Source organism: Polyergus mexicanus, unplaced genomic scaffold (assembly GCF_030449975.1).
Source record: "Polyergus mexicanus isolate NDT 795.1 unplaced genomic scaffold, iyPolMexi1.0 SCAF_10, whole genome shotgun sequence".
NCBI lineage: Eukaryota > Metazoa > Arthropoda > Insecta > Hymenoptera > Formicidae > Polyergus > Polyergus mexicanus.
In genome coordinates, this window is record NW_027223330.1 from 9,436,564 (window position 1) to 9,463,996 (window position 27,433).

General features: G+C 24.3%; 4 protein-coding genes across 16 annotated transcripts; all 4 read left to right on the forward strand.

The window, feature by feature from the left end:
- The first annotated feature begins 1,205 nt into the window (after positions 1-1,205).
- LOC138937241 (uncharacterized) lies at positions 1,206-6,164 on the forward strand. Of its 2 annotated transcripts, XM_070303284.1 has the most exons (9): positions 1,206-1,539; positions 2,461-2,580; positions 2,700-2,817; positions 2,988-3,249; positions 3,767-3,883; positions 3,947-4,037; positions 5,424-5,569; positions 5,751-5,883; positions 5,978-6,164. In XM_070303284.1, exons 1-9 carry the CDS (start codon positions 1,348-1,350, stop codon positions 6,026-6,028), a joined length of 1,230 nt encoding a protein of 409 aa, XP_070159385.1. In that variant the 5' UTR covers positions 1,206-1,347; the 3' UTR covers positions 6,029-6,164. The 2 variants fall into 2 exon arrangements, with proteins under 2 accessions (XP_070159385.1, XP_070159386.1); XM_070303285.1 differs by lacking the exon at positions 2,461-2,580.
- A 1,237-nt stretch (positions 6,165-7,401) lies between these two features.
- On the forward strand, positions 7,402-12,244 carry LOC138937239 (odorant receptor 30a-like). 5 transcript variants are annotated; one of them, XM_070303280.1, is made up of 10 exons: positions 7,402-7,708; positions 8,557-8,676; positions 8,796-8,913; positions 9,084-9,194; positions 9,255-9,345; positions 9,782-9,898; positions 9,962-10,052; positions 11,479-11,624; positions 11,811-11,943; positions 12,036-12,244. In XM_070303280.1, the coding sequence occupies exons 1-10, from the start codon at positions 7,517-7,519 to the stop codon at positions 12,087-12,089; spliced, it is 1,173 nt and encodes a 390-aa protein (XP_070159381.1). In that variant the 5' UTR covers positions 7,402-7,516; the 3' UTR covers positions 12,090-12,244. The 5 variants fall into 5 exon arrangements, with proteins under 5 accessions (XP_070159381.1, XP_070159382.1, XP_070159380.1 ...); XM_070303281.1 differs by having other exon boundaries at positions 9,267-9,345; XM_070303279.1 differs by having other exon boundaries at positions 9,084-9,345.
- Positions 12,245-12,953: 709 nt separating this feature from the next.
- LOC138937242 (odorant receptor 49a-like) lies at positions 12,954-17,840 on the forward strand. The gene is made up of 9 exons (XM_070303286.1): positions 12,954-13,279; positions 14,187-14,306; positions 14,437-14,554; positions 14,731-14,992; positions 15,507-15,623; positions 15,689-15,779; positions 17,174-17,319; positions 17,501-17,633; positions 17,728-17,840. Exons 1-9 carry the CDS (start codon positions 13,088-13,090, stop codon positions 17,776-17,778), a joined length of 1,230 nt encoding a protein of 409 aa, XP_070159387.1. The 5' UTR covers positions 12,954-13,087; the 3' UTR covers positions 17,779-17,840.
- A 1,307-nt stretch (positions 17,841-19,147) lies between these two features.
- Positions 19,148-23,814, forward strand: LOC138937244 (odorant receptor 30a-like). Of its 8 annotated transcripts, none has more exons than XM_070303291.1 (10): positions 19,148-19,462; positions 20,301-20,420; positions 20,540-20,657; positions 20,828-20,938; positions 20,999-21,089; positions 21,537-21,653; positions 21,717-21,807; positions 23,134-23,279; positions 23,473-23,605; positions 23,700-23,814. In XM_070303291.1, exons 1-10 carry the CDS (start codon positions 19,271-19,273, stop codon positions 23,751-23,753), a joined length of 1,173 nt encoding a protein of 390 aa, XP_070159392.1. In that variant the 5' UTR covers positions 19,148-19,270; the 3' UTR covers positions 23,754-23,814. The 8 variants fall into 8 exon arrangements, with proteins under 8 accessions (XP_070159392.1, XP_070159393.1, XP_070159391.1 ...); XM_070303292.1 differs by having other exon boundaries at positions 21,011-21,089; XM_070303290.1 differs by having other exon boundaries at positions 20,828-21,089; positions 21,777-21,807.
- Positions 23,815-27,433: the final 3,619 nt, after the last annotated feature.

Genomic DNA, 27,433 nt, shown 5'->3' on the forward strand with positions numbered 1-27,433 from the left:
GTTTTGCTGCAATTTAGAAATTTATTTTGCAAACCATAATTAGCTATCGTAGCAAAATTTTTTTTTTCTGTGTAGCAAGAAAATATATCAATTAATATGTTAATAGTATGAAATTAATGAAAAATAAGAATATGAGATAGAGTAATATATATAGCAGTATATAGAATAGTATATAGAGTATGGCGTATAGAAATGTACAAATATAAATATTAACAAAATAAGAAATTAGAATAGCAATTTTTTCATAAATGTATGAAAAAAATTAATCGATTTAACTATAATCGAAATAACTATGTGTATATATTGACATGTGTATATATTCCTCATTAATTCACATTTATGAAATATTTGATGAGAAAAGGTTAGAATAAATAGTTATAACTATTAAATATTTAATATTATTCTTTCTTCTGAATTAATATCAAAAAAATAATATAAATTTTTTTCTTTTTTACTTTATCAGCGATTTTGAAGCTTAAACACAACATATAATCTTTTATATATTATTAATAATTTCTCAAAAACATCAAAAAAAAAATTCTGAAAGATAATATTAGTTTAAGCTATCAACTTTAATATTTTATTTTTTTATTTAATATTAAAATACATTCATCTCATATATATATATATATATATATATATATATATATATACAGGATGTCCTAAATCTACCGTACTTCCTCTTAATGGTAAATTCTTTAGAACATTTCAAGACGAAAATCTGAATATAAAAAAAAAGCCTCGACATTTTTATATTAGAATTTTCGTCTCGAAATGTTCCCAGGGATCTGCCATTAAGAGGAAGTACGGTAGTTTTAGGACACTCTGTATAAATATATATATATATATATATAATGTATATGTATACGTATATATATGAAGAAAATAATATTTCACACAATAATTTTGCAGTAATGTGACAATTGTAAAATATATATTTACTATGAAAGTGAAGTGTATCTTGCGAGCGTCACATGTCACATTGTGAACTGAAGCACACGGATATGTGCCGCCGAGAAACGACGACTACGCTTGCGCAACTTTCGCACCCCAAGACTTCTCCCGTAAATATTACTCCATGAGAAATAAAACATCTGCCTAATTTTTTTCGCGTTAAATCGATTACTTAATAGGCGACTGTATCCTGGCGAAACAGTGTTAAATTGTGCGAATATTATTCTGATCTCACAGTGTTTTGCCTCACGTGTTATAAACATATGGGGAAAATTACAGTTGAATTACAGGAGTTAAGTTATAGAACATTTTCACTCTAAATTTATTTTCCCTTCATAACAAAAAAACTTGGAGAAAATATTTAAATACTATAATTTAGACGTAGAATAAGTAATGTTTCATCGAAAACTCCGTCAAATGCATGCTGATACTAGCAGAGAAATGATCAGTATCGAAGATCGGTATTTCAATCTCAACCGTGTTCTTTTGTTAATAGTTGGTTTATGGCCTTACCAAAAATCGAAACTTGCTCGACTTCAGTTCATCTGCTTTTTTAGCATCCTGATAACCTTTATTATATTCCAGGTACATATGTATGTATGTGTATATATATATATATATATATATATATATAAAATATACATATATATAAATATAAATATATATATATCTATGCGATATAATATATATACTCTAATAGATTTATTGAACTATGTTATGTTTGTGTGACTTTCTACTAAACTTAAATCAATGTTTTTTTAATAAAAATTTAGTCATAAACAATTGAATATAAATGATTTTTTTCGGAATAACTGTGAGAAAAATACAAGTAATAATAAAATTTTATCTTTCATTTTTCTATTTAAATAAGTTTCTTTTGCTACATAAAAAGTGTATACATTAAATTCAGAAATATTTATTATAAATAATTGTACATATTTATACGTAAATATTTTAAAAGTGTAGCTTACGGTAAAAGATTATTCTTCTCTCAGTTCTTTAAAAAAAAATCGATTGAAAGTGTCTGCCTAAATGTGATACGTATAAAGTGTCATATACTTTATATGTGTCACATTCTATGTATGCTATATTCTTTATATGCTGTTGTTTACAATATGCTTTTAAAAATATATATATACAATATATATACATCATATTTTTTTTATGTTATAAAATATTAAAAAACATAACATTTTTCTTATAACATTTATATATATATATATATATATATATAACATACAGTTATTTTTTGTATATAAACAGTTATGTTATGTATGTATGTATATATATATATATATATATATATATATATATATAGTATAAATAAAATAACTGTATTATTCCACACACAAAGAAAACAAAAGATACATTATAGCTATGTAATTATTTATTACATATATATTAAAACTGAAATGGAAATGAAATGAAATAGAACTATTATACTTTATCTTTATGGTAATAAAAACAAATTTTTTAATTTTACTAGAAAAAATTACTTTATTACAGCTTACTACGTTTATAACTTTAAAATGTACCGCAAATTTCATCATCAAAGTGTTATCTCTTGTATTTGGTTTTATTTGCATAACAATACAATATTATTCATTTTTTATTAATAGTGAAACTGTAAGTTGATCATCTATTTGCATTTTTTCAATATAAATGCTCTTCGTATACAAAATTGTACATGCATCAATTTCTTCATATTTCCTAATAAGAATGATAAAAATTTATTAAAACAACAGGTCAGAGATTTAATGGAACAGTTTCAGCGTATTTATAACAATTTGGAAGACATTAACGAAATTGCCATTATAGAAAAGTATGGAAGGAACGCGAGATATTATACGGCAACATTGACAAGTAAGAAATATTTTTTAATTTTTGTTCGGCTTTGCATTTTTAATAAATTTGTTGTTAAAATTATTTTAACACAACAAATTTTGTAGATTCCGTAGAGCAATTAAATTAGCATGTAAATTTATAGGAAGATATAGGAATCAAAAATACTTACTAATTAATTAATATTGTAGTACTTTGTGTTTGCAGTATATTTGTTCCCATAAGCGCCTCAATATGGCCGGACATCCTGGAAATTATTTCATCCACAAACACATCTCGACCACGTCAATTGCAGATTTTGACTGAATATTTTATTGATCAAGAAAGATATTTCTATTATCTGCTACTACATATAAATGCAGCTATTTGTATAGCGCTTGTTTCACTTTTAGCAACAGGGACAATGCTCATCGCATATTTTCAATATATATGCGCAATGTTTACAATTGCTAGGTAAAACAATAAACATAAAAATTTTAAAAAATATTGAATTGAGTAAAGCTTTGTTTTCTCGTTTGGTACGAACCCAAAGATTTATTCTGCAAAATATATATTATAATGCAAAATTTAAATAATTTGTCGATGGCATTTGTCGGTTTGCATTTATGTAATGCGATGGCAAAAATATGTAAACATTAGTGGATGCTATCTAGAGAAATAATTTTGTGTTAGTTCACGTATATTAATCGAATATAAATAAGTTTTGAACAAGTTTCGTTTATATTTGATCCACTCTAATATTTTATTATTACTTTCATAATATTTAAATTTCTTAGTTTTATATTTGTGTAACATTACGAGAATGTTATGTTTTTTTATTGAATCATGCTTGAGATTACCAATATAGTTGTAGTCTCCAATTAGAGCCTCAAAATTATAATTATTACACTTCAAGATTATTATTTAAGCCATATCATTATATAAGTGAATAAATTATCTCATATAATTACAGTAATTAAATTTTTTACAGTTACCGTATCGAAAACGCAATAAAGACTCAAATATTGCAAGATATTATCAAGCATAATAAGAATTTAATGTATAAGAGCATAAAAAATGCCGTAGATATTCATCGAAAAGCTATGGCGTTAGTATCTATTTTATAATATATACGTAAAACATGCGCAGTAATATTTTATTATATTTAAAGGTTGAGCATAAAACTGAGAACTAAATTTGAGATATCATTCTTCTTTTTAATAATATTCGGAGTGATGACTTTAAGTATGAATATTTTTCGAGTAAGTTTTGTTTTCCGATTGTAAATATATTCACTAATTGTAAGTTACATAATATTTTTGCTTAATATTGACTGGCATTTAATATGCTTGTAATCGCACTTTCAATGCTAATACATATACATACTGTATAAATGAAGTCGCCACAGAACAAAAAGAGAAGGTACTCATAAATACCATAATATTCTATTCTAATTATTTTTAATAGTTATTATTAAATAACTATTTTTAATAGTTATTATTAATTTACGTGATATCAAAATTTGTAAATTAATTTGCCATCGACTTTTCCATAGTAACGTAATTTTTTATCAAATTTATCTGTTTTCCAAATTTTTTAAAAATGTTTTGATTTTATAATATTACAAATGTTTCAAAAATTGATTTAAGAAATTTCTTTATAAGATTAAATATCCTTAAATAAAATTTGGTTCAAGAAAAATTTACATAAGTTTGTTTTTTTTTTGCATATGAAAACTTGAAGAAAATGTGAATCTTTCGTTTAATGATTTAAATTGTAATATAAATGATTTTTTAAATATTTATAAATGTTTAATGCGTATTTGAAAAATTTTTGAATAGTGATTAAATTGAAAGACTACCTACTTTTTAATTTTGATTCATATATCGCAAATGACTTAAAATTATGTTGATTACAAGTCTGTAACTGAATTTTTTAAATTATAATATTTTTAAATACGCACACATAGTGATTTTAAAGAACTATCTATAGTTAATAGCAAAGATATTAAATTTAAAAGAATTATAATAAAAATAAAATCTTTCTTTCTTATTTCTCTTTCAATATTCTTTTACAGTAAAATATTTAATTTATAAAATTTTTTAAATTATATCTCTTACAAAACATACTTTAGACGATTTATAAGTACAATATACAATAAGATAAGATCTACGAAAAAATCTATTTATAATTTTATGTACTGCGTATTTTTTAATACATATATGTATCCTGTTATGTATTTTATATATATATGTATTTCAATTTTTTAAATATTTTTAACATTATATAATAAAATTATAAATAGGATTATGTATTTCAAACTTTTTTGCGAATAATAGTTGATTTAAACTTGTAGTTTAAAAAAAGTTAGTACACATATTTCAAAGATTAACATCAAATTAAAAGAATCTCTAATTACGATCTGGAGGTATAAAAATGAGATACTATAATGTGTGCGTGATAATAATAAAATGTATAATTGATTATCATGAAAGCTTGCGGTTTTAAAACAAGGACTTTTATTGATAAATATACTTGCAGTTTGAAAGTTAATCTGTGATAAAAAATTTTATATCTTTGTTGTGTAAATTGTAAATCTTGTAAAATGGGCTTTAGAAATTGATCTCAATACTTTAATTGTGTATTAGATTTTTCAGATTGGATTATCAACACGTAATGCTGACGAACTCTCAAAATCCATTATAATTGGATTGATTACTTTTTTATATATGTTCATAGCAAACTTTTTGGGACAAAAAGTTACAGATCATTCTAATTGTATATATGTTGCTGCGTAAGAAATATCGCAATTTATATATGATCATATCGTTTTACAAATGTTAATAACGAAGATGAAAATTTATGTAATACATACAGCAAATGTATATATATGTACATATACATATGCTGAAAATTACTCAAAAAAGTTCTTATTTTTCTCGATTTATTAATTGTTTATCATGTATTATATATAGATATAAAATTCGATGGTATATAGCTCCGCCAGACATACAAAAACTGTTACTGATTCTGATACAAAGAGGCAACAAGACTTTTGGTCTGAATATTGGTGGATTATTTGTAGCATCTATTCAGTGTTTTACCACGGTAAGATTTTATATATCATAATATATTTAATGTGTTAATAATTTGAAATAGAAAAATAGAATAAAAACAATATTTCAATTATTTTTCATTACAGCTAGCAAACACATCTCTATCCTATTTTACAGTCATGTATTCTGTACAATGATAACAAAATATATCAACTTGGATACTATATTAGAGCAAACTTAATAAAAGAAATAGCGATTAGAAAAAGCGATTTATAATCAATTAGATAATATGTAACATTAACGTTGATGCTGATGCTATACTTAACAACTATATCCACATAATCACACTGAATACATCAAATTATGGTTAATGAATCATATCAATCAATAGCAACTAAATTAAAAAATATTAATTATTTTATTCAATCATAAATAAACATTTAATATTTCCACATTGTGAATTTTAGCAAATAAAATAATACATGTAGAATGTTTCCGTTCAAGGGTATTATGTATAACCACATTTTCAAAAATAGCAAAGAAAATATTTTTGACAAATATAATATTATTTTAAATCTGTTTAACATATGTATTTTAATGTTTCATTTCAACGTATATATTTTGCTTCTTGATAAAAGAAGCTTTGTTTTCGTGACAAATTTTGGGGGGAATTTTTTTATGCCAATGTATTCAGAATGTTCCAAAAGGTCGAAAAATCATATTCCAAAAAAATGTATGTATGTATGTATGTATGTATGTATGTACGCAATATTTGTGCAATCTCCATAACTTGCACAATTTTTAAGATATCTAGTTAAATTTTTGTATATGGACAGAATATTATTAAAAAATGGTTGGTATTGAATTTAGTGTATCCGTGAAAAAATTCATTTTTTATAAAATTTTTTGAGAAAAAATTCATTTTTTATAAAGTTTTTGAGAAATGTCTGTATACGTCCTAACTTTAGTAAATTCTGAGATATATCTTCCTTTATGAGAAAGCCAAAATTGAAAAATCCGCTTGCTTTAAGAAGCTTAAGCTTTGTGAGTGAAATAAAATGATGAGAAAGCAATGTGCAAGTTTCTAACTTGCAGGATTTTTAGCTTGTTTATATTTTTAATATGTATATTCAATTTTAATTTTGTTTTTTGAAATATCAAATAAATAAATACTAAAAAATAAAAAAATATTATATAAAACACAATACTACTTCTTTGAAAAAAATAATACTTTACATACAATAATTTTGCACAGTAATGTGACAATCATAATATATGTATTTACCACGAAAGTTGAAGTGTAACTTGCGAGCGTCACGTTGTGAACTGAAGTAAACGGATATTTGTCGCCGAGAAACGACGACTACGCTTGCGCAACTTTCGCACCCCAAGACTGCTCCCGTAAATATTACTCCATGAGAAATAAAACATCTGCCTAATTTTTTTCGCGTTAAATCAATTACTTAATAGGCGACTGTATCCTGGCGAAACAGTGTTAAATTGTGCGAATATTATTCTGATCTCACAGTGTTTTGCTTCACGTGTTATAAACATATAGGCAAAATTACAGTTGAATTACAGGAGTTAAGTTATAGAACATTTTCACTCTAAATTTATTTTCCCTTCATAACAAAAGAACTTGGAGAAAATATTTAAATGATTATAATTTAGACGTAGAATAAGTAATGTTTCATCGAAAACTCCGTCAAATGCATGCTGATACTAGCAGAGAAATGATCAGTATCGAAGATCGGTATTTCAGTCTCAACCGTGTTCTTTTGTTAATAGTTGGTTTATGGCCTTTCCAAAAATCGAAACTTGCTCGACTTCAGTTCATCTGCTTTTTTAGCATCCTGATAACCTTTATTATATTCCAGGTACATATGTATGTATGTATTGTATATATATATCTATGAGATATAATATATATACTCTAATAGATTTATTGAACTATTTTATGTTCGTGTGACTTTCTACTAAATTTAAATCAATGTTTTTTTAATAAAGATTTAGTCATAAACAATTAAATATAAATGATTTTTTTCGGAATAACTTTGAGAAAAATACAAGTAATAATAAAATTTTATCTTTCATTTTTCTATTTAAATAAGTTTCTTTTGCTACATAAAAAATGTATACATTACATTCAGAAATATTTATTATAAATAATTGTACATGTTTATACGTAAATATTTTAAAATTGTAGCTTACGGTAAAAGATTATTCTTCTCCCAATTCTTTAAGGAAAAATCGATTGAAAGTGGCTGCCTAAGTGTGATACGTATAAAGTGTCATATACTTTATATGTGTCACATTCTATGTATGCTATATTCTTTATATGCTGTTGTTTACAATATGCTTTTAAAAATATATATATATCATTTTTTTTAAATGTTATAAAATATTAAAAAACATAACATTTTTATTATAACATTTATATATATATATATATATATATATATATATATATATATAACATACAATTATTTTTTTATATATAAACAGTTATGTTTTGTATATATATATATATATATATATGTAGTATATATAAAATAACTGTATTATTCCACACACAAAGAAAACAAAAGATACATTATAGCTATGTAATTATTTATTACATATTATATTAAAACTGAAATGGAAATGAAATGAAATAGAACTATTATACTTTATGGTAATAAAAACAAATGTTTTAATTTTACTAGAAAAAATTACTTTATTACAGTTTACTACGTTTATAACTTTAAAATGTACCGCAAATTTCATCATCAAAGTGTTATCTCTTGCATTTGGTTTTATTTGCATAACAATAAAATATTATTCATTTTTCATTAATAGTGAAACTGTAAGTTGATCATCTATTTGCATTTTTTCAATATAAATGCTCTTCGTATACAAAATTGTACATGCATCAATTTCTTCATATTTACTAATAAGAATGATAAAGATTTATTAAAACAACAGGTCAGAGATTTAATGGAACAGTTTCAGCGTATTTATAACAATTTGGAAGACATTAACGAAATTGCTATTATAGAAAAGTATGGAAGGAACGCGAGATATTATACGGCAACATTGACAAGTAAGAAATATTTTTTAATTTTTGTTCGGCTTTGCATTTTTAATAAATTTGTTGTTAAAATTATTTTAACACAACAAATTTTGTAGATTCCGTAGAGCAATTAAATTAGCATGTAAATTTATAGGAAGATATAGGAATCAAAAGTACTTACTAATTAATTAATATTGTAGTACTTTGTATTTGCTGTATATTTGTTCCCATGAGCGCCCCAATATGGCCGGACATCCTGCAAATTATTTCATCCACAAACACATCTCGACCACGTCAATTGCAGGTTTCGAGTGAATATTTTGTTGATCAAGAAAAATATTTCTATTATCTGCTACTACATATAAATGCAGCTGTTTGTATAGGGTGTACTTCAGCGGTAGCAACAGGGACAATGCTCATCGCATATTTCCAATATATGTGCGCAATGTTTACAATTGCTAGGTAAAATAATAAACATTAAAATAATAAACAAATTTGAATTTAAAAAAACTTTTATATATATAGCTTTTAAATATATACAATGATTAAATAATCTGCCTATTAAAAAATGAAGTTTTTACCTATTCTATACACATGCAATGTTATATAAAAAAGTTTCTAGACAATTTATTTTAAGATCTGCTTTAAAGAAGAAACTTTAAGTAATAGTATGATCAGACTATACGATAAGAAAGAGAAAAAAATGATATTTTATTTTTATTTTTATGTTATTCAAGTTTCTTAGTTTTATAGTTGTGTAATATTATGAATATGCTATGTGTTTTTACTGAACTGTGCTTGATTATTATTTTAATACTAATTCATCAACATTGTTCAATACTATGAGAGTATTATTTAAACCGTATCATTATATATGTTAATAATAAATTATTTACAGTTATCGTATCCAGAACGCAATAAAGATTCAAATATCGCAAGATATTATCGTGCGGAACAAAAAATTGGCTCATAGTCGCATAAAAAGTGCCGTAGATATTCATCGAAAAGCTATGGAGTTAGTATCTATTTTATAATACAGGTGAAAAATATGCGTAATAATATTTTATTGTATTTAAAGGTTGTGCATATATCTAATATCTAAATTTGAAATATCATTCTTTTTTTTAATAATATTCGGAGTGATGACTTTAAGCCTGAATATTTTTCGAGTAAGTATTGTTTTTCGATTATAAGTATATTTACTGAGTTACTAAGTTCACATTCTTTTTTTATATTGACTGGCATTAATATACAATACTTATAATCGTACTTTCGCAATGCTAACAACTTTTGTGTTTTTTAAATGTATTATAGTGCTAGTCACACATACATACATGCATAAATAAATTCGCCATGAAACAAACAAAGAATTTATTTATCAATATTATCCTTAATAACTATTCATATTGATTATTATTAAATAACAATTATTAATAGTTATGGTAAATATGCCGATGAAGGGCCTACCTGAAGAGCTTACCTGAACATATGTCAAGGTCAAGGGCATCGGAATTGCCTCCCTTCATCGGTATATTTACCATAGTTATTATTAATTTACATGATATCAAGATCTATAAATTAATTTGTTATCGACTCTTCCATAGTAACATAATTTTTGATCGAAACAATCTTTCTTCCAAATTTTTTATAAACATTTCTATCTTATATTTTACAAATGTTTCAAAAATTAATCTTAGAAATATCCTCGTAAGATTAAATATATTTAATTAGAATTTTATTCAAGAAAAATCAATATAAATTTGATTATTTTACACGTGAGGATTTGTAAAAAAAATGAATTTTTTGTTCAATAGTAAATAATTTTTTAAACATTTAGTGCACGCCTTGAAAATATTAGAATAGTGATTGTAATGTAAAGAAAAGCTATTAACTTTTTGATTTGGTTCATATATATTGCACAAATATTAACTTAGAAATATGCCGATTACAAGCTTGTAAATGAGTTTTTCAAATTATAATATATATATTCAAATACACACACAGATTTTGGAGGTCCATCTTAATTAATAGCAAAAATATTAGATTTAGAATAATTATATCTTAAGTAAAATCTCTTTTTTTTCTCGTATTTTTCTCTTAATATTTTTTTACATTAAAAATATTTAATATATAAAACTTTTTTAATTATATTTCTTACAAAGCATATTTTAGACAATTTATTATTACAATGCAATATAAGATAAAACATAAATCTATTTATAATTTTATGTATCGCGGATTTTAACATATGTATGTATTCTGATATACATTTAATATATATCGTATATGTATGTATTTTATTTTTTTTTATGTTTTCTATATTATACGATAAAATTATAAATAGAATTGTGTCTCAAATTTTTCACTAATTATAGATGAACTAAACTTGTAGTTTAAAATTACGATCTAAACATTATGATATATATGTGTGATAAAATATATAATTATATCTTGAAAACTTACAATTTCAAAACAAAAACTTTTATTAATATAGATACTTGCAGTTGGATAGTTAATTTGTGATAAAAAGTTTTGTTAAACTTTGTTGTAAATTGAGCTTTAAAAATTGATTTCAATATTCTAATTGTATGTTAGATTTTCCAGATTGCATCTTCAACATGTAATGCTGACGAACTCTCAATATCCTTCATAATTGGATCAATTAGTCTTTTATATATGTTCGTCGCAAACTTAGTCGGACAAGAAATTACAGATCATTCTAATTATATATATATTGCTGCGTAAGAAATATTGTAATTTATATATGTCATATCGTTTTACAAATTTTAATAACGAAAATGAAAATTTATATAATACATACAGCAAATGTATATATATGTACATATACATATGCTGAAAATTACTCAAAGAAGTTCTTATTTTTTTTTATTTATTAATGCTTTATCATGTATTATTATTATGTATAGATATAAAATTCGATGGTATATAGCTCCGCCAAATATACAAAAGCTGTTATTGATTCTGATACAAAGAGGCAATAAGACTTTTGGTCTGAATATTGGTGGATTATTTATAGCATCCATACAATGTTTTGCCACGGTAAGATTTTATATATTATAATATATTTAATGTTACTAATTTAAAATAGAAAAATAGAATAAAAACAATATTTCAATCATTTTTCATTACAGCTAGCAAACACATCTCTATCCTATTTTACAGTCATGTATTCTGTACGACAATGATAACAAAATATATCAACTTGGATACTATATTAGAGCAAACTTAATAAAAGAAATAGCGATTAAAAAAAGTGATTTATAACCAATTAGATAATATGTAACATTAACGTTGATGCTGGTGCTATACTTAACAACTATATCCACATAATCTGAATATATCAAATTATCACAATAAATCACATCACTCAAAAGCAATTAAATTGAAAATATGTGAATTATTTCATTATCAATAATAAATAAACATTTATTATTTTCACATTGTAAGTTTTAACAAATAAGATAATACATATAGAGTGTTTCTCATCAATGGTATCATGTATAATCAATTTCTCAAAAATAGCAAAGAAAATATGTCTGTAAAATATAATATTATTTTAAGCTGGTTTAATATATTTTAATGTTAAATTTAAATATACATTTTTATATTTTTAATTTGTATATTCAATTTTGATTTTGTGTTTTTTATAATATCAAATAAATAAATACTAAAAAATAAAAAATATTATTTTGAAATATAATACTATTTTGTTGGAAAAAATAATACTTTACATACAATAATTTTGCACAGTAATGTGATAATCGTAATATATGTATTTACCACGAAAGTTGAAGTGTAACTTGCGAGCGTCACGTTGTGAACTGAAGTACACGGATATTTGTCGCCGAGAAACGACGACTACGCTTGCGCAACTTTCGCACCCCAAGACTGCTCCCGTAAATATTACTCCATGAGAAATAAAACATCTGCCTAATTTTTTTCGCGTTAAATCAATTACTTAATAGGCGACTGTATCCTGGCGAAACAGTGTTAAATTGTGCGAATATTATTCTGATCTCACAGTATTTTGCCTCACGTGTTATAAACATATGGGCAAAATTACAGTTGAATTACAGGAGTTCAGTTATAGAACATTTTCACTCTAAATTTTTTTTCCCTTCATGATTCACAAGAAAATTTGAAAAAAATATTTAAATACTATAATTTAGACGTAAAATAAGCGATGCTTCGTCGAAAACTCTGTCAAATGCGTTCTCATAGTAGCAGAGAAATGATCAGTGTCGAAGATTGGTATTTTAGTCTCAACCGTATTCTTTTGCTAATAGTTGGTTTATGGCCTTATCAAACATCGAAACTTGCCCGACTTCAATTCATCTGTTTTTTTAGTATCCTGATAACCTTTATTATATTTCAGGTACACTTGCACATATATATATATATATATATATATATATATATGTATATGTATATGTATATATGCATATACACATATATACATGTATATATATTATATCTCTTATATATATATATATATATATATAAAATTTATTGAACTATTTTATGTATGTGTGATTTTCAATCAAACTTGAATCAATGTCTTTCTATTAATAAAAATTTAATCATAAACAATTAAATATAAATGATTTTTTCGGAATAGCTTTGAGAAAAATACAAGTAATAGTAAAATCTTATCTTGCATTCTTTTTTTTTTAAATAAGTTTCTTTTGCTATATAAATATATACATCAAAAATGTATCAAATTCAAAAATATTTATTATAAATATTTGTACATATTTATACGTAAATATTTGAAAATTGTAGCTTACGGTAAAAGATTATCTTTCTGCCGACCCTTTTGCTAAGAAAAAATCGATTAGAAGTGACTGGCTAAATGTGTAACACATATAAATGTATGTCATATACGCTTTATATGTGTCATAAGCTATATTCTTTATATGCTATCGTTTACAATATGCTTTTAAAAATATATACAAACGTTATTATATTTTTTCTTTTTCTATAAAATGTTATGAAATATTTATATATAAAAAATAATATATAGTATATATATAGTATGTTACATATACTATAATACACAGTTTTATATATATGGTTCTTATTGTTTGGAATACGTAAGTGTGTATGTATGTGTGCATACTTATTTATTCCACACACAAAGAAGATAAGAGGTAAATTATAATTATATAATTATTTATTACATATTATATTATAAATGAAATATGGTAGAAAATGTAGAACTATTATACTTTATGGCAATAAAAACATTTTTAGTTTTACTAGAAAAAATTACTTTATTACAGCTTACAACATTTATAACTTCAAAATGTACCGCAAATTCTGTCATCAAAGTGCTGTCTCTTCCATTTGGTTTCATTTGCATAACAATTAAATATTATTCGTTTTGCATTAATGGTGAAAATGTAAGTTGATTATCTATTTTTTGAATATAAACGCTTTTCGTATACACAATTTTCTAATACAAATGATATACAAGATTCTAATACAAATGATACAAAAGATTCTAATATAAAAGATTTATTAAAACAACAGATGAAAGATTTAATGGAACAGCTTCAACGTATTTACAATGATTTGGAAGACAGTAATGAAATTGCCATTATAAAAAAGTACAGAAGGAACGCAAAATGTTATACGGCTATACTGACAAGTAAGATAATATTTTTAAATTTTTGTTTTCTTTGCATTTGAAATCCAATAACTTTGTTCACAGAGTTCTCTTAACCAAAAAATTATAGAAAATTTTGCAAAGCAGTGAATTAACTTGTAAATTTAAATGTTTTGAAAATATAAGAGTACAAAGATACTCACTAATTAATATTATAGTATTTATTGTTTGTAGTGTGTGTATGTTCACGGGCGCTCTAATATGGCCGGATATCCTGCAAATTATTTCATCCACAAACAAATCTCGACCACGTCAATTGCAGATTTTGACTGAATATTTTATTGATCAAGAAAGATATTTCTATTATCTGCTACTACATATAAATGCAGCTATTTGTATAGGGCTTGTTTCACTTGTAGCGACAGGGACAATGCTCATCGCATATTTCCAATATATGTGCGCAATGTTTACAATTGCTGGGTAAAACAATCAACATAAAAATTTAAAAAAATATTGAATTGAGTAAAGCTTTGTTTTCTCGTTTGGTACGACCCAAAGATTTATGTTGCAAGATATATATTATAATGCAAAATTTAAATAATTTGTCGGTGGCATTTGTCGGTTTGCATTTACGTAATGCGGTGGCAAAAATATGTAAACATTAGTGGATGCTATCTACAGAAATAATTTTGTGTTAGTTCACGTATAATAAACGAATATAAATAAGTTTTGAACAAGTTTCGTTTATATTTGATCCACTCTAGTATTTTATTTTTACTTTCATAATATTTAAATTTCTTAGTTTTATATTTATGTAACATTACGAGAATGTTATGTTTTTTTACTGAATCATGCTTGGGATTACCAATAGTTGTAGTCTCCAATTAGAGCCTCAAAATTATAATTATTACACTTCAAGATTATTATTTAAGCCATATCATTATATAAGTGGATAAATTATCTCATATAATTACAGTAACAAAATTTTTTACAGTTACCGTATCGAAAACGCAATAAAGACTCAAATATCGCAAGATATTATCAAGCATAACAAGAATTTAATGTATAAGAGCATAAAAAATGCCGTAGATATTCATCGAAAAGCTATGGCGTTAGTATATCTATTTTATAATATATACGTAAAACATGCGCAGTAATATTTTATTATATTTAAAGGTTGAGCATAAAACTGAGAACTAAATTTGAGATATCATTCTTCTTTTTAATAATATTCGGAGTGATGACTTTAAGTATGAATATTTTTCGAGTAAGTTTTGTTTTCTGATTATAAATATATTTATTAATTGTAAGTTACATAATATTTTTGCTTAATATTGACTGGCATTTAATATGCTTGTAATCGCACTTTCAATGCTAATACATACACATACTGTATAAATGAAGTCGCCACAGAACAAAAAGAGAAGGTACTCATAAATACCATAATATTCTATTCTAATTATTTTTAATAGTTATTATTAAATAACTATTTTTAATAATTATTATTAATTTACGTGATATCAAAATTTGTAAATTAATTTGCCATCGACTTTTCCATAGTAACGTAATTTTTTATCAAATTTATCTGTTTTCCAAATTTTTTAAAAATGTTTTGATTTTATAATATTACAAATATTTCAAAAATTGATTTAAGAAATTTCTTTATAAGATTAAATATCCTTAAATAAAATTTGGTTCAAGAAAAATTTACATAAGTTCGTTTTTTTTGCATATGAAAACTTGAAGAAAATGTGAATTTTTCGTTTAATGATTTAAATGGTAATATTAATGATTTTTTAATTATTTATAAATGTTTAATGCGTATTTGAAAAATTTTTGGATAGTGATTAAATTGAAAGACTACCTACTTTTTGATTTTGATTCATATATCACAAGTGACTTAAAATTATGTTGATTACAAGTCTGTAACTGAATTTTTTAAATTATAATATTTTTAAATACGCACACATAGTGATTTTAAAGAACTATCTATAGTTAATAGGAAAGATATTAAATTTAAAAGAATTATAATAAAAATAAAATCTTTCTTTCTTATTTCTCTTTCAATATTCTTTCACAGTAAAATATTTAATTTATAAAATTTTTTAAATTATATCTCTTACAAAACATACTTTAGACGATTTATAAGTACAATATACAATAAGATAAGATCTAAGAAAAAATCTATTTATAATTTTATGTACTGCGTATTTTTTAATACATATATGTATCCTATTATGTATTTTATATATATATGTATTTCACTTTTTAAAATATTTTTAACATTATATAATAAAATTATAAATAGAATTATGTATTTCAAACTTTTTTGCGAATAATAGTTGATTTAAACTTGTAGTTTAAAAAAAGTCAGTACACATATTTATTCAAAGATTAACATCAAATTGACATCAAATTAAAAGAGTCTCTAATTACGATCTGGAGATATAAAAATGAGACACTATAATGTGTGCGTAATAATAATAAAATGTATAATTGATTATCTTGAAAACTTGCTGGTTTTAAAAGAAGAACCTTTATTGATAAATATACTTGCAGTTTGAAAGTTAATCTGTGATAAAAAATTTTATATCTTTGTTGTGTAAATTGTAAATCTTGTAAAATGGGCTTTAGAAATTGATCTCAATACTTTAATATTAGATTTTTCAGATTGGATTATCAACACGTAATGCTGACGAACTCTCAATATCGATTATAGTTGGATTTATTACTTTTTTATATATGTTTATAGCAAACTTTTTGGGACAAAAAGTTACAGATCATTCTAATTGTATATATGTTGCTGCGTAAGAAATATCGCAATTTATATATGATCATATCGTTTTACAAATGTTAATAACGAAGATGAAAATTTATGTAATACATACAGCAAATGTATATATATGTACATATACATATGCTGAAAATTACTCAAAAAAGTTCTTATTCTTCTCGATTTATTAATTGTTTATCATGTATTATATATAGATATAAAATTCGATGGTATATAGCTCCGCCAGACATACAAAAACTGTTACTGATTCTGATACAAAGAGGCAACAAGACTTTTGGTCTGAATATTGGTGGATTATTTGTAGCATCTATTCAGTGTTTTACCACGGTAAGATTTTATATATCATAATATATTTAATGTGTTAATAATTTGAAATAGAAAAATAGAATAAAAACAATATTTCAATTATTTTTCATTACAGCTAGCAAACACATCTCTATCCTATTTTACAGTCATGTATTCTGTACAATGATAACAAAATATATCAACTTGGATACTATATTAGAGCAAACTTAATAAAAGAAATAGCGATTAGAAAAAGCGATTTATAATCAATTAGATAATATGTAAAATTAACGTTGATGCTGATGCTATACTTAACAACTATATCCACATAATCACTCTAAATACATCAAATTATGGTTAATAAATCATATCAATCAATAGCAACTAAATTAAAAAATATTAATTATTTTATTCAATCATAAATAAACATTTAATATTTCCACATTGTGAATTTTAGCAAATAAAATAATACATGTAGAATGTTTCCGTTCAAGGGTATTATGTATAACCACATTTTCAAAAATAGCAAAGAAAATATTTTTGACAAATATAATATTATTTTAAATCTGTTTAACATATGTATTTTAATGTTTCATTTCAACGTATATATTTTGCTTCCTGATAAAAGAAGCTTTGTTTTCGTGACAAATTTTTAGGGAAATTTTTTTATGCCAATGTATTCAGAATGTTCCAAAAGGTCGAAAAATCATATTCCAAAAAAATGTATGTATGTATGTATGTATGTATGTATGTACGCAATATTTGTGCAATCTCCATAACTTGCACAATTTTTAAGATATCTAGTTAAATTTTTGTATATGGACAGAATATTATTAAAAAATGGTTGGTATTGAATTTAGTGTATCCGTGAAAAAATTCATTTTTTATAAAATTTTTTGAGAAAAAATTCATTTTTTATAAAGTTTTTGAGAAATGTCTGTATACGTCCTAACTTTAGTAAATTCTGAGATATATCTTCCTTTATGAGAAAGCCAAAATTGAAAAATCCGCTTGCTTTAAGAAGCTTAAGCCTTGGGAGTGAAATAAAATGATGAGAAAGCAATGTGCAAGTTTCTAACTTGCAGAATTTTTAGCTTGTTTATATTTTTAATATGTATAATCAATTTTAATTTTGTTTTTTGAAATATCAAATAAATAAATACTAAAAAATAAAAAAATATTATATAAAACACAATACTACTTCTTTGAAAAAAATGATACTTCACATACAATAATTTTGCAGTAATGTGACAATTATAACACATATGTTTACCACGAAAGTTGAATTGTTACTTGCCAGCGTCACATTGTGGACTGAAACACACGGATATGTGCCGCCCAGAAACGATGACTACGCTTGCGCAGCTTTCGCACCCCAGGACTTTTCCCGTAGATATTACTCCACGGGAAATAAAACATCTGCCTAATTTTTGCCGCATTAAATCGATTACTTAATAGGCGACTGTATCCTGGCGAAACAGTGTTAAATTGTGCGAATATACAATATTTTCTGATCTCACAGTATTTTGCCTCACGTGTTATAAACATATGGGCAAAATTACAGCTGAATTACAGGAGTTAAGTTATAGAACATTTTCACTCTAAATTTGTTTTCCCTTCATAACAAAAAAACTTGGAGAAAATATTTAAATGATTATAATTTAGACGTAGAATAAGTAATGTTTCATCGAAAACTCCGTCAAATGCATGCTGATAGTAGCAGAGAAATGATCAGTATCGAAGATCGGTATTTCAGTCTCAACCGTGTTCTTTTGTTAATAGTTGGTTTATGGCCTTATCAAAAATCGAAACTTGCTCGACTTCAGTTCATCTGCTTTTTTAGCATCCTGATAACCTTTATTATATTCCAGGTACATATGTATGTATGTATTGTATATATATATCTATGAGATATAATATATATACTCTAATAGATTTATTGAATTATTTTATGTTTGTGTGACTTTCTACTAAACTTAAATCAATGTTTTTTTAATAAAGATTTAGTCATAAACAATTGAATATAAATGATTTTTTTCGGAATAACTTTGAGAAAAATACAAGTAATAATAAAATTTTATCTTTCATTTTTCTATTTAAATAAGTTTCTTTTGCTACATAAAAAATGTATACATTAAATTCAGAAATATTTATTATAAATAATTGTACATATTTATACGTAAATATTTTAAAATTGTAGCTTACGGTAAAAGATTATTCTTCTCCCAATTCTTTAAGGAAAAATCGATTGAAAGTGACTGCCTAAGTGTGATACGTATAAAGTGTCATATACTTTATATGTGTCACATTCTATGTATGCTATATTCTTTATATGCTGTTGTTTACAATATGCTTTTAAAAATATATATATACAATATATATATATCATTTTTTTTAAATGTTATAAAATATTAAAAAACATAACATAACATAACATTTTTATTATAACATTTATATATAACATACAGTTATTTTTTATATATAAACAGTTATGTTTTGTATGTATATATATATATATATATATAGTATATATAAAATAACTGTATTATTCCACACACAAAGAAAACAAAAGATACATTATAGCTATGTAATTATTTATTACATATTATATTAAAACTGAAATGGAAATGAAATGAAATAGAACTATTATACTTTATGGTAATAAAAACAAATTTTTTAATTTTACTAGAAAAAATTACTTTATTACAGCTTACTACGTTTATAACTTTAAAATGTACCGCAAATTTCATCATCAAAGTGTTATCTCTTGCATTTGGTTTTATTTGCATAACAATAAAATATTATTCATTTTTCATTAATAGTGAAACTGTAAGTTGATCATCTATTTGCATTTTTTCAATATAAATGCTCTTCGTATACAAAATTGTACATGCATCAATTTCTTCATATTTACTAATAAGAATGATAAAGATTTATTAAAACAACAGGTTAGAGATTTAATGGAACAGTTTCAGCGTATTTATAACAATTTGGAAGACATTAACGAAATTGCCATTATAGAAAAGTATGGAAGGAACGCGAGATATTATACGGCAACATTGACAAGTAAGAAATATTTTTTAATTTTTGTTCGGGTTTGCATTTTTAATAAATTTGTTGTTAAAATTATTTTAACACAACAAATTTTGTAGATTCCGTAGAGCAATTAAATTAGCATGTAAATTTATAGGAAGATATAGGAATCAAAAGTACTTACTAATTAATTAATATTGTAGTACTTTTTGTTTGCAGTATATTTGTTCCCATGAGCGCCCTAATATGGCCGGACATCCTGCAAATTATTTCATCCACAAACACATCTCGACCACGTCAATTGCAGGTTTCGAGTGAATATTTTGTTGATCAAGAAAAATATTTCTATTATCTGCTACTACATATAAATGCAGCTGCTTGTATAGGGCTTACTTCAGCGGTAGCGACAGGGACAATGCTCATCGCATATCTCCAATATATATGCGGAATGTTTACAATTGCTAGGTAAAATAATAAACATTAAAATAATAAACAAATTCGAATTTAAAAAAACTTTTATATATATAGCTTTTAAATATGTTATAAATATATACAATGATTAAATAATTTGCCTATTAAAAAATGAAGTTTTTACCTATTCTATACATGAAATGTTATATAAAAAAATTTCTAGACAATTTATTTTAAGATCTGCTTTAAAGAAGAAACTTTAAGTAATAGTACGAACAGACTATACGATAAGAAAAAGAAAAAAATGATATTTTATTTTTATTTTTATGTTATTCAAGTTTCTTAGTTTTGTAGTTGTGTAATATTATGAATATGCTATGTGTTTTTACTGGACTGTGCTTGATTATTATTCTAATACTAATTCATCAACATTGTTCAATACTTTGAGAGTATTATTTAAACCGTATCATTATATATACGTTAATAATAAATTATTTACAGTTATCGTGTCCAGAACGCAATAAAGATCCAAATATCGCAAGATATTATCGTGCGGAACAAAAAATTGGCTCATAGTCGCATAAAAAGTGCCGTAGATATTCATCGAAAAGCCATGGAGTTAGTATCTATTTTATAATACAGGTGAAAAATATGCGCAATAATATTTTATTGTATTTAAAGATTGTGCATCTATCTAATATCTAAATTTGAAATATCATTCTTCTTTTTAATAATATTCGGAGTGATGACGTTAAGCCTGAATATGTTTCGAGTAAGTATTGTTTTTCGATTATAAGTATAGTTACTGAGTTACAAAGTTCACATTCTTTTTTAATATTTCAAAACGTTTAATGCGCTTTAAAAATTTAAAAATAGTGATTATAATGTAGAGAAAAACTATCTATTTTTCTATTTTGATTCATATATATCGTAACTGATTTACAATTATATTGATTATAACTGTAAATTTTTTAAACTATAATATATTCAAACACACACACACACACACACACACACATACAGAGAGAGAGAGAGAGAGAGAGAGAGGGACAGAAAGAGAGAGAGATTTTAAAGAATCCATCTTAATTAATAGCAAAGATATTACATTTAAAAAAATTGTAACAATAAAAATTTCTTTTTTTGTTTCTTTTCAATATTTTTCCAACATAAAAAATATTCATTTTATAAAATTTATTTAATTATATTTCTTACAAATAGTTTAAACGATCATAGATTTAAAACAAAAATCTTTTATGCACCGCATATTTTAACACACATACATGTACGTATCCTGACACATATTTTATATACATATATGTATGTATTTTACTTTTTTATAAATGTTACCATATTATATGATAAAATTATAAATAGAATTGTGTATCAAATTTTTTCGCGGATTATAGATGATCTAAAAATTTGTAGTTCAAAACAAAGTTATTATACATATTTATCCAAAGATTGATATCAAATTGATCAAAGACTCTCTAGTTACGATGTAATGGTATATAGAAATGGGACACTATAATGTGATATAATATATAATTATACCTTGAAAACTTGCAGATTTCAAACAAGTACTTTTATTAATAAATATACTTGCAATTTGAAAGTAAATTTGTGATAATAAAGGACGATGGATAAAACCTGATTTTGACCGTGGTGATGGAATCTATCTTATGCACGTTTTTTTACATTTCTGATGTGAATCATTATCAAACGTTTATTAACGGGTTTTTATGTTAAAGTGGATGATGTTAGATTAAATAAGAGTAGAGAGGGTAAAGTAAGAGGTAGCAGAAAGAGAAAGAAAAGATAAGAAAAGATTATATCATATTCTTGAGTTCAGATTTCTACAAATGCTACTTTGAATGTGATTTTCGTTTCTTTTCCATTATATCATATTGAAATAAACGTTTGAGAATAATTCAGCATATAAAAAAATATTAAAAAAGATGCATAAGAAAGGTTCCATTGCCACTATTAGAATCAGCTTATTTTATCCATTATATCAAACTTTATTGTGTAAATTGTAAATCTTGTAAATTGTAAAACTTGGGCTTTAGAAATTGATCTTAATACTTTATTTATATATTAGATCTTTCAGATTGGATCATCAACACGTAATGTTGAGGAACTCTCAATATCCATTATAGTTGGATTTATTAGTCTTTTATATATGTTCGTAGCAAATTTAGTCGGACAAGAAATTACAGATCATTATAATTATATATATATTGCTGCGTAAGAAATATTGTAATTTATATATGTCATATCGTTTTACAAATTTTAATAACGAAAATGAAAATTTATATAATACATACAGCAAATGTATATATACATACATGTACATATGCTGAAAATTACTCAAAAAAGTTCTGATTTTTTATTTATTTATTAATTCTTTAGGATGTATTATTATTATTATTATGTATAGATATAAAATTCGATGGTATATAGCTCCGCCAGACATACAAAAACTGTTACTGATTCTGATACAAAGAGGCAACAAGACTTTTGGTCTGAATATTGGTGGATTATTTATAGCATCCATACAATGTTTTGCCAAGGTAAAATTTTATATATTTATTATAATATATTAAATGTATTATAAATTTGAAAGAAACCAAACAAAAGCAATAATTCAATTATTTCTCATTACAGCTAGCAAATGCATCTCTATCCTATTTTACAGTCATGTATTCTGTACGACAATGACAACAAAATATATCAACTTAAATACTATATTAGAGCAAACTTGATAAAAAGATTGTACAGAAAAAGCATTTTAGAATAAATTAAAGAATATATAACATTAACATTGATGCTGGTGTTGTACATCCACATAATCTGAATAGATCAAATTATGAAAATATTTTGGAGCCCCCTTTTCTTTATTCTCTCGATTACTGTCTTTTTGCTTCCATTTTATTCAAAAATATTAATAGAATAAATATTGTATATAATAATTTCGGTATCTCTTAGTTTGACTCCTCCCCTTCGACCTGTCCGGCATGAATGACCCCACCTGTAACTATTAGCGTTTGCAAATGAAACAGTTTTATTGTTTTGAAAACGATTAAACCCAATTTATCATGAATATATGTTTGATCAAAAATAGATTTTGAGAAAATACATTCCCCGTTTTTAACACTATTTTATCTTTGAATTACAAGATCCTTTGCCCTAATTAATCAAACGATTACTCAAAATATTCCATCGATTAATCTGTATAATAATTCAAGTACCTCTAATAAGCTAAGACAAAGTATATGACGTCATTAATCAGTGTCAAAACGATCAAACTTGCTTCACTCGAAGGCACTATACATTATATATTATCGTCGGTATTGCTCTCGGGTTCATTAGAGCAGTCAAACCTCCTCACCCGGCAAATGTCTTCGTTAAGGTAGAGATACCGTCAAGAAAAAAAAATTTTTATTTTAATTTTTTTATATATATAGGTTTTTTTTAATAAATAACTTTGTACAAATTTGTCAAATAAAAAATATAATACATGAAAAATTATATAAAATATATCTAATAATTACAAATTATATAATGTATAATTACAAAATATATTACAAAAAATTTAAAAATGTATTATACAAAGTGTATTACAAAAAATGTATTACAAAATATATAGTATATATAATTCTATATATCTGATGTAGAATTAATTATATTACAAAATATAATATAAAGATTAATATAAAATATAATTTGAAGTGTAATACAAAATAATTTTCTTACACGAAAATGTCCGAAATATTCATATAATGCAGAATTCAATATAAATTTTTAGATCAGATATAGCTGATAAGGAACGATTATATTTAGAAAAATCGTTAATAAAATAATCGATTTTTCAATTAAGAAGAAAAAAAGTACTTAGACTATATTGATGCATTTTGCGTAAAGTTTCAAAGAAAATATCCGAGAAAAGATAGACGAAGCTTCGATGTAAATCAATGATTAAAAGACAAAACGACGAACGTATTACGTGTACGTAATTAATGATTGCGAGATACTTCGCACGGCACTCTCGATCGCGGAACGATCACACGAGACACATTTTATTATATCGTAAGAGAGAAAAATAAGATTTGCTCGATGTTTACATGATGTCAAAATCATGCGCCACTCACTCGTAAGAGCAATGCTATCTTTATTGTTAAATTATTATTTTTTTTCATTTCTTGTTTTTAAAAGTTAATTAATTGTTAATTATAATAATCATAGCGAATTATAAATTAATATTTGTCGCGATCGCGTTTTTAGAAAAGTAATTTGACAGAGTGTCTCGCGCTTTACCACTTTATTATTCGAGTATCGCCGTGCGAATGATGAGGCTGTAACTCGTAATACGTAAACAATAGCGCGCTAATATTTACATCGCCAAGACTGAATATCATGTTATTGATAATTTACTACTAAAATATTTTCCGTGCTACGATATATGTATATACAAGCGGAATATTAAATTATACGAGTAATTTAAATTATAGAGCATTTTTATTTAATAAACGATTAATACATCATGGAGCTTATCGTTATATTAATTACTCAGATCTGCGATTCAACTATTTTATTGCACGTTCTCAATCCGAATCATATTTATAAATCGTCGAAAAGTTAAATGATGAAACATCGGACGAAATATAACTAAATTTTAAGTATTTTTAAAGAAATAATTATTGCTTATATAAAGGGAAATAAAGATCACGACAAAAGAATAAATTACAATTTTGATTCCTGTCACTTTGATTCTTGATTATATGGTATATGTATATATTGTACATCACGCGAAATATGCGCCTTGAGATTTATCGTTGCAATATAATTACGTATTATTTAAGGTAAAAGATAATTAATTATTAATCTTATCAAATTATTTCCCGATACTTGTCGCGATCGCGTTTAGAAAAAGAATTTTATAGAGCATTTCGCCTCACTACAGTTCTATTCAAGTGTCTTCGTATGAATGATAACAAACCCATGATACGTAAACAAAGTTTACGCCAAGGCCAAATACCATGTTAAGTATTGTTTTAATTCGCTGCCGAAATATTTTACGTATTATAAAATATATATGCGAAATATTAAATTACATAAGTATTTTAAATTATACAATATCTCAATTATATTTATTAAATGATTAATTGGTATCGCGAAACTTATCGTTATATTAATTATTCAATTTTGTGATTCGATCGTTTTACAGCACGTTCTTCATCAAAATTATCTCTAGATCATCGAAAAGTCTAATAATATAGTATCGTGGACAAAATATATTTGACTCTATGTGTTGTTAAAAAAATAATTATTGTCCGTAAAGATCGCAACGAAACGATAATTTATAATTTGGTTTTTTATTACTTTAATTCTTATTTGATTAAATAAATAAATTATAGAATATGTGATTCGAGATCTATCGTCGCGATATATATATATATATTACATATTATTTATAAATGTTAATTAATTATATTATAATAACAGATAATTTCCCACTACTAATCGCCCAATACTATTCTTTTATTAACAATTCGTAATTATTATTATTAAATAACTATCCTCAATAGTTATTATTAAATAACTATTCTTAATAGTTATTATTAGTTATTAGTTATTATTTTTTTTTTGCATGTGAGAATTTGGAAGAAAATATGAACCCTTTGTTTAATAATTTAAATTGTAGGATAAAAAAGTTTTTAAATATTCATGAATGTTTAATGTGCGTTTTAAAAATTTTAGAATAGTGATTATAAAAGTGTAAAAAAGTCTGTCTTTTTTATTTTGACTCATATATATATATCGCTAGTGATTTAAAATCTAAAATTATGTTGATTATAAGTTTATAAATTAGTTTTCTTTTAATTATGATATATTCAAATACACACACACACACACACACACACACACACACACACACACACACACACACACACACACACACACACACACACACACACACACACACAGAGAGAGATTTTAGAGATCTATCTAATTAATAGCAAACATATTGAATTTAAAATAATTACAACATGAATAAAATTTATTTTTTTATTATTTTTTCATTAAAAATATTTAATTTATAAAACTTATTTAATTATATCTCTTGCAAAGGATACTTTAAACGATTTATAATTATAATACAATATAAGATTTAAAACAAAAATCTTTATTTACCGCGTATTTTAACACACATACACATATACGTACTCTAATATATATATATGTTTATATTTTATTTTTTTAGAAATGTTTTTCATATTATATAATAAAATTATATGTTTTACATCCTCTGGATATCTTCTGGATACTCGCCGGATGTTTTCTGGACATGCGTGGGGTATAGATATAAAATTCGATGGTATATAGCTTGGCATAGAAAA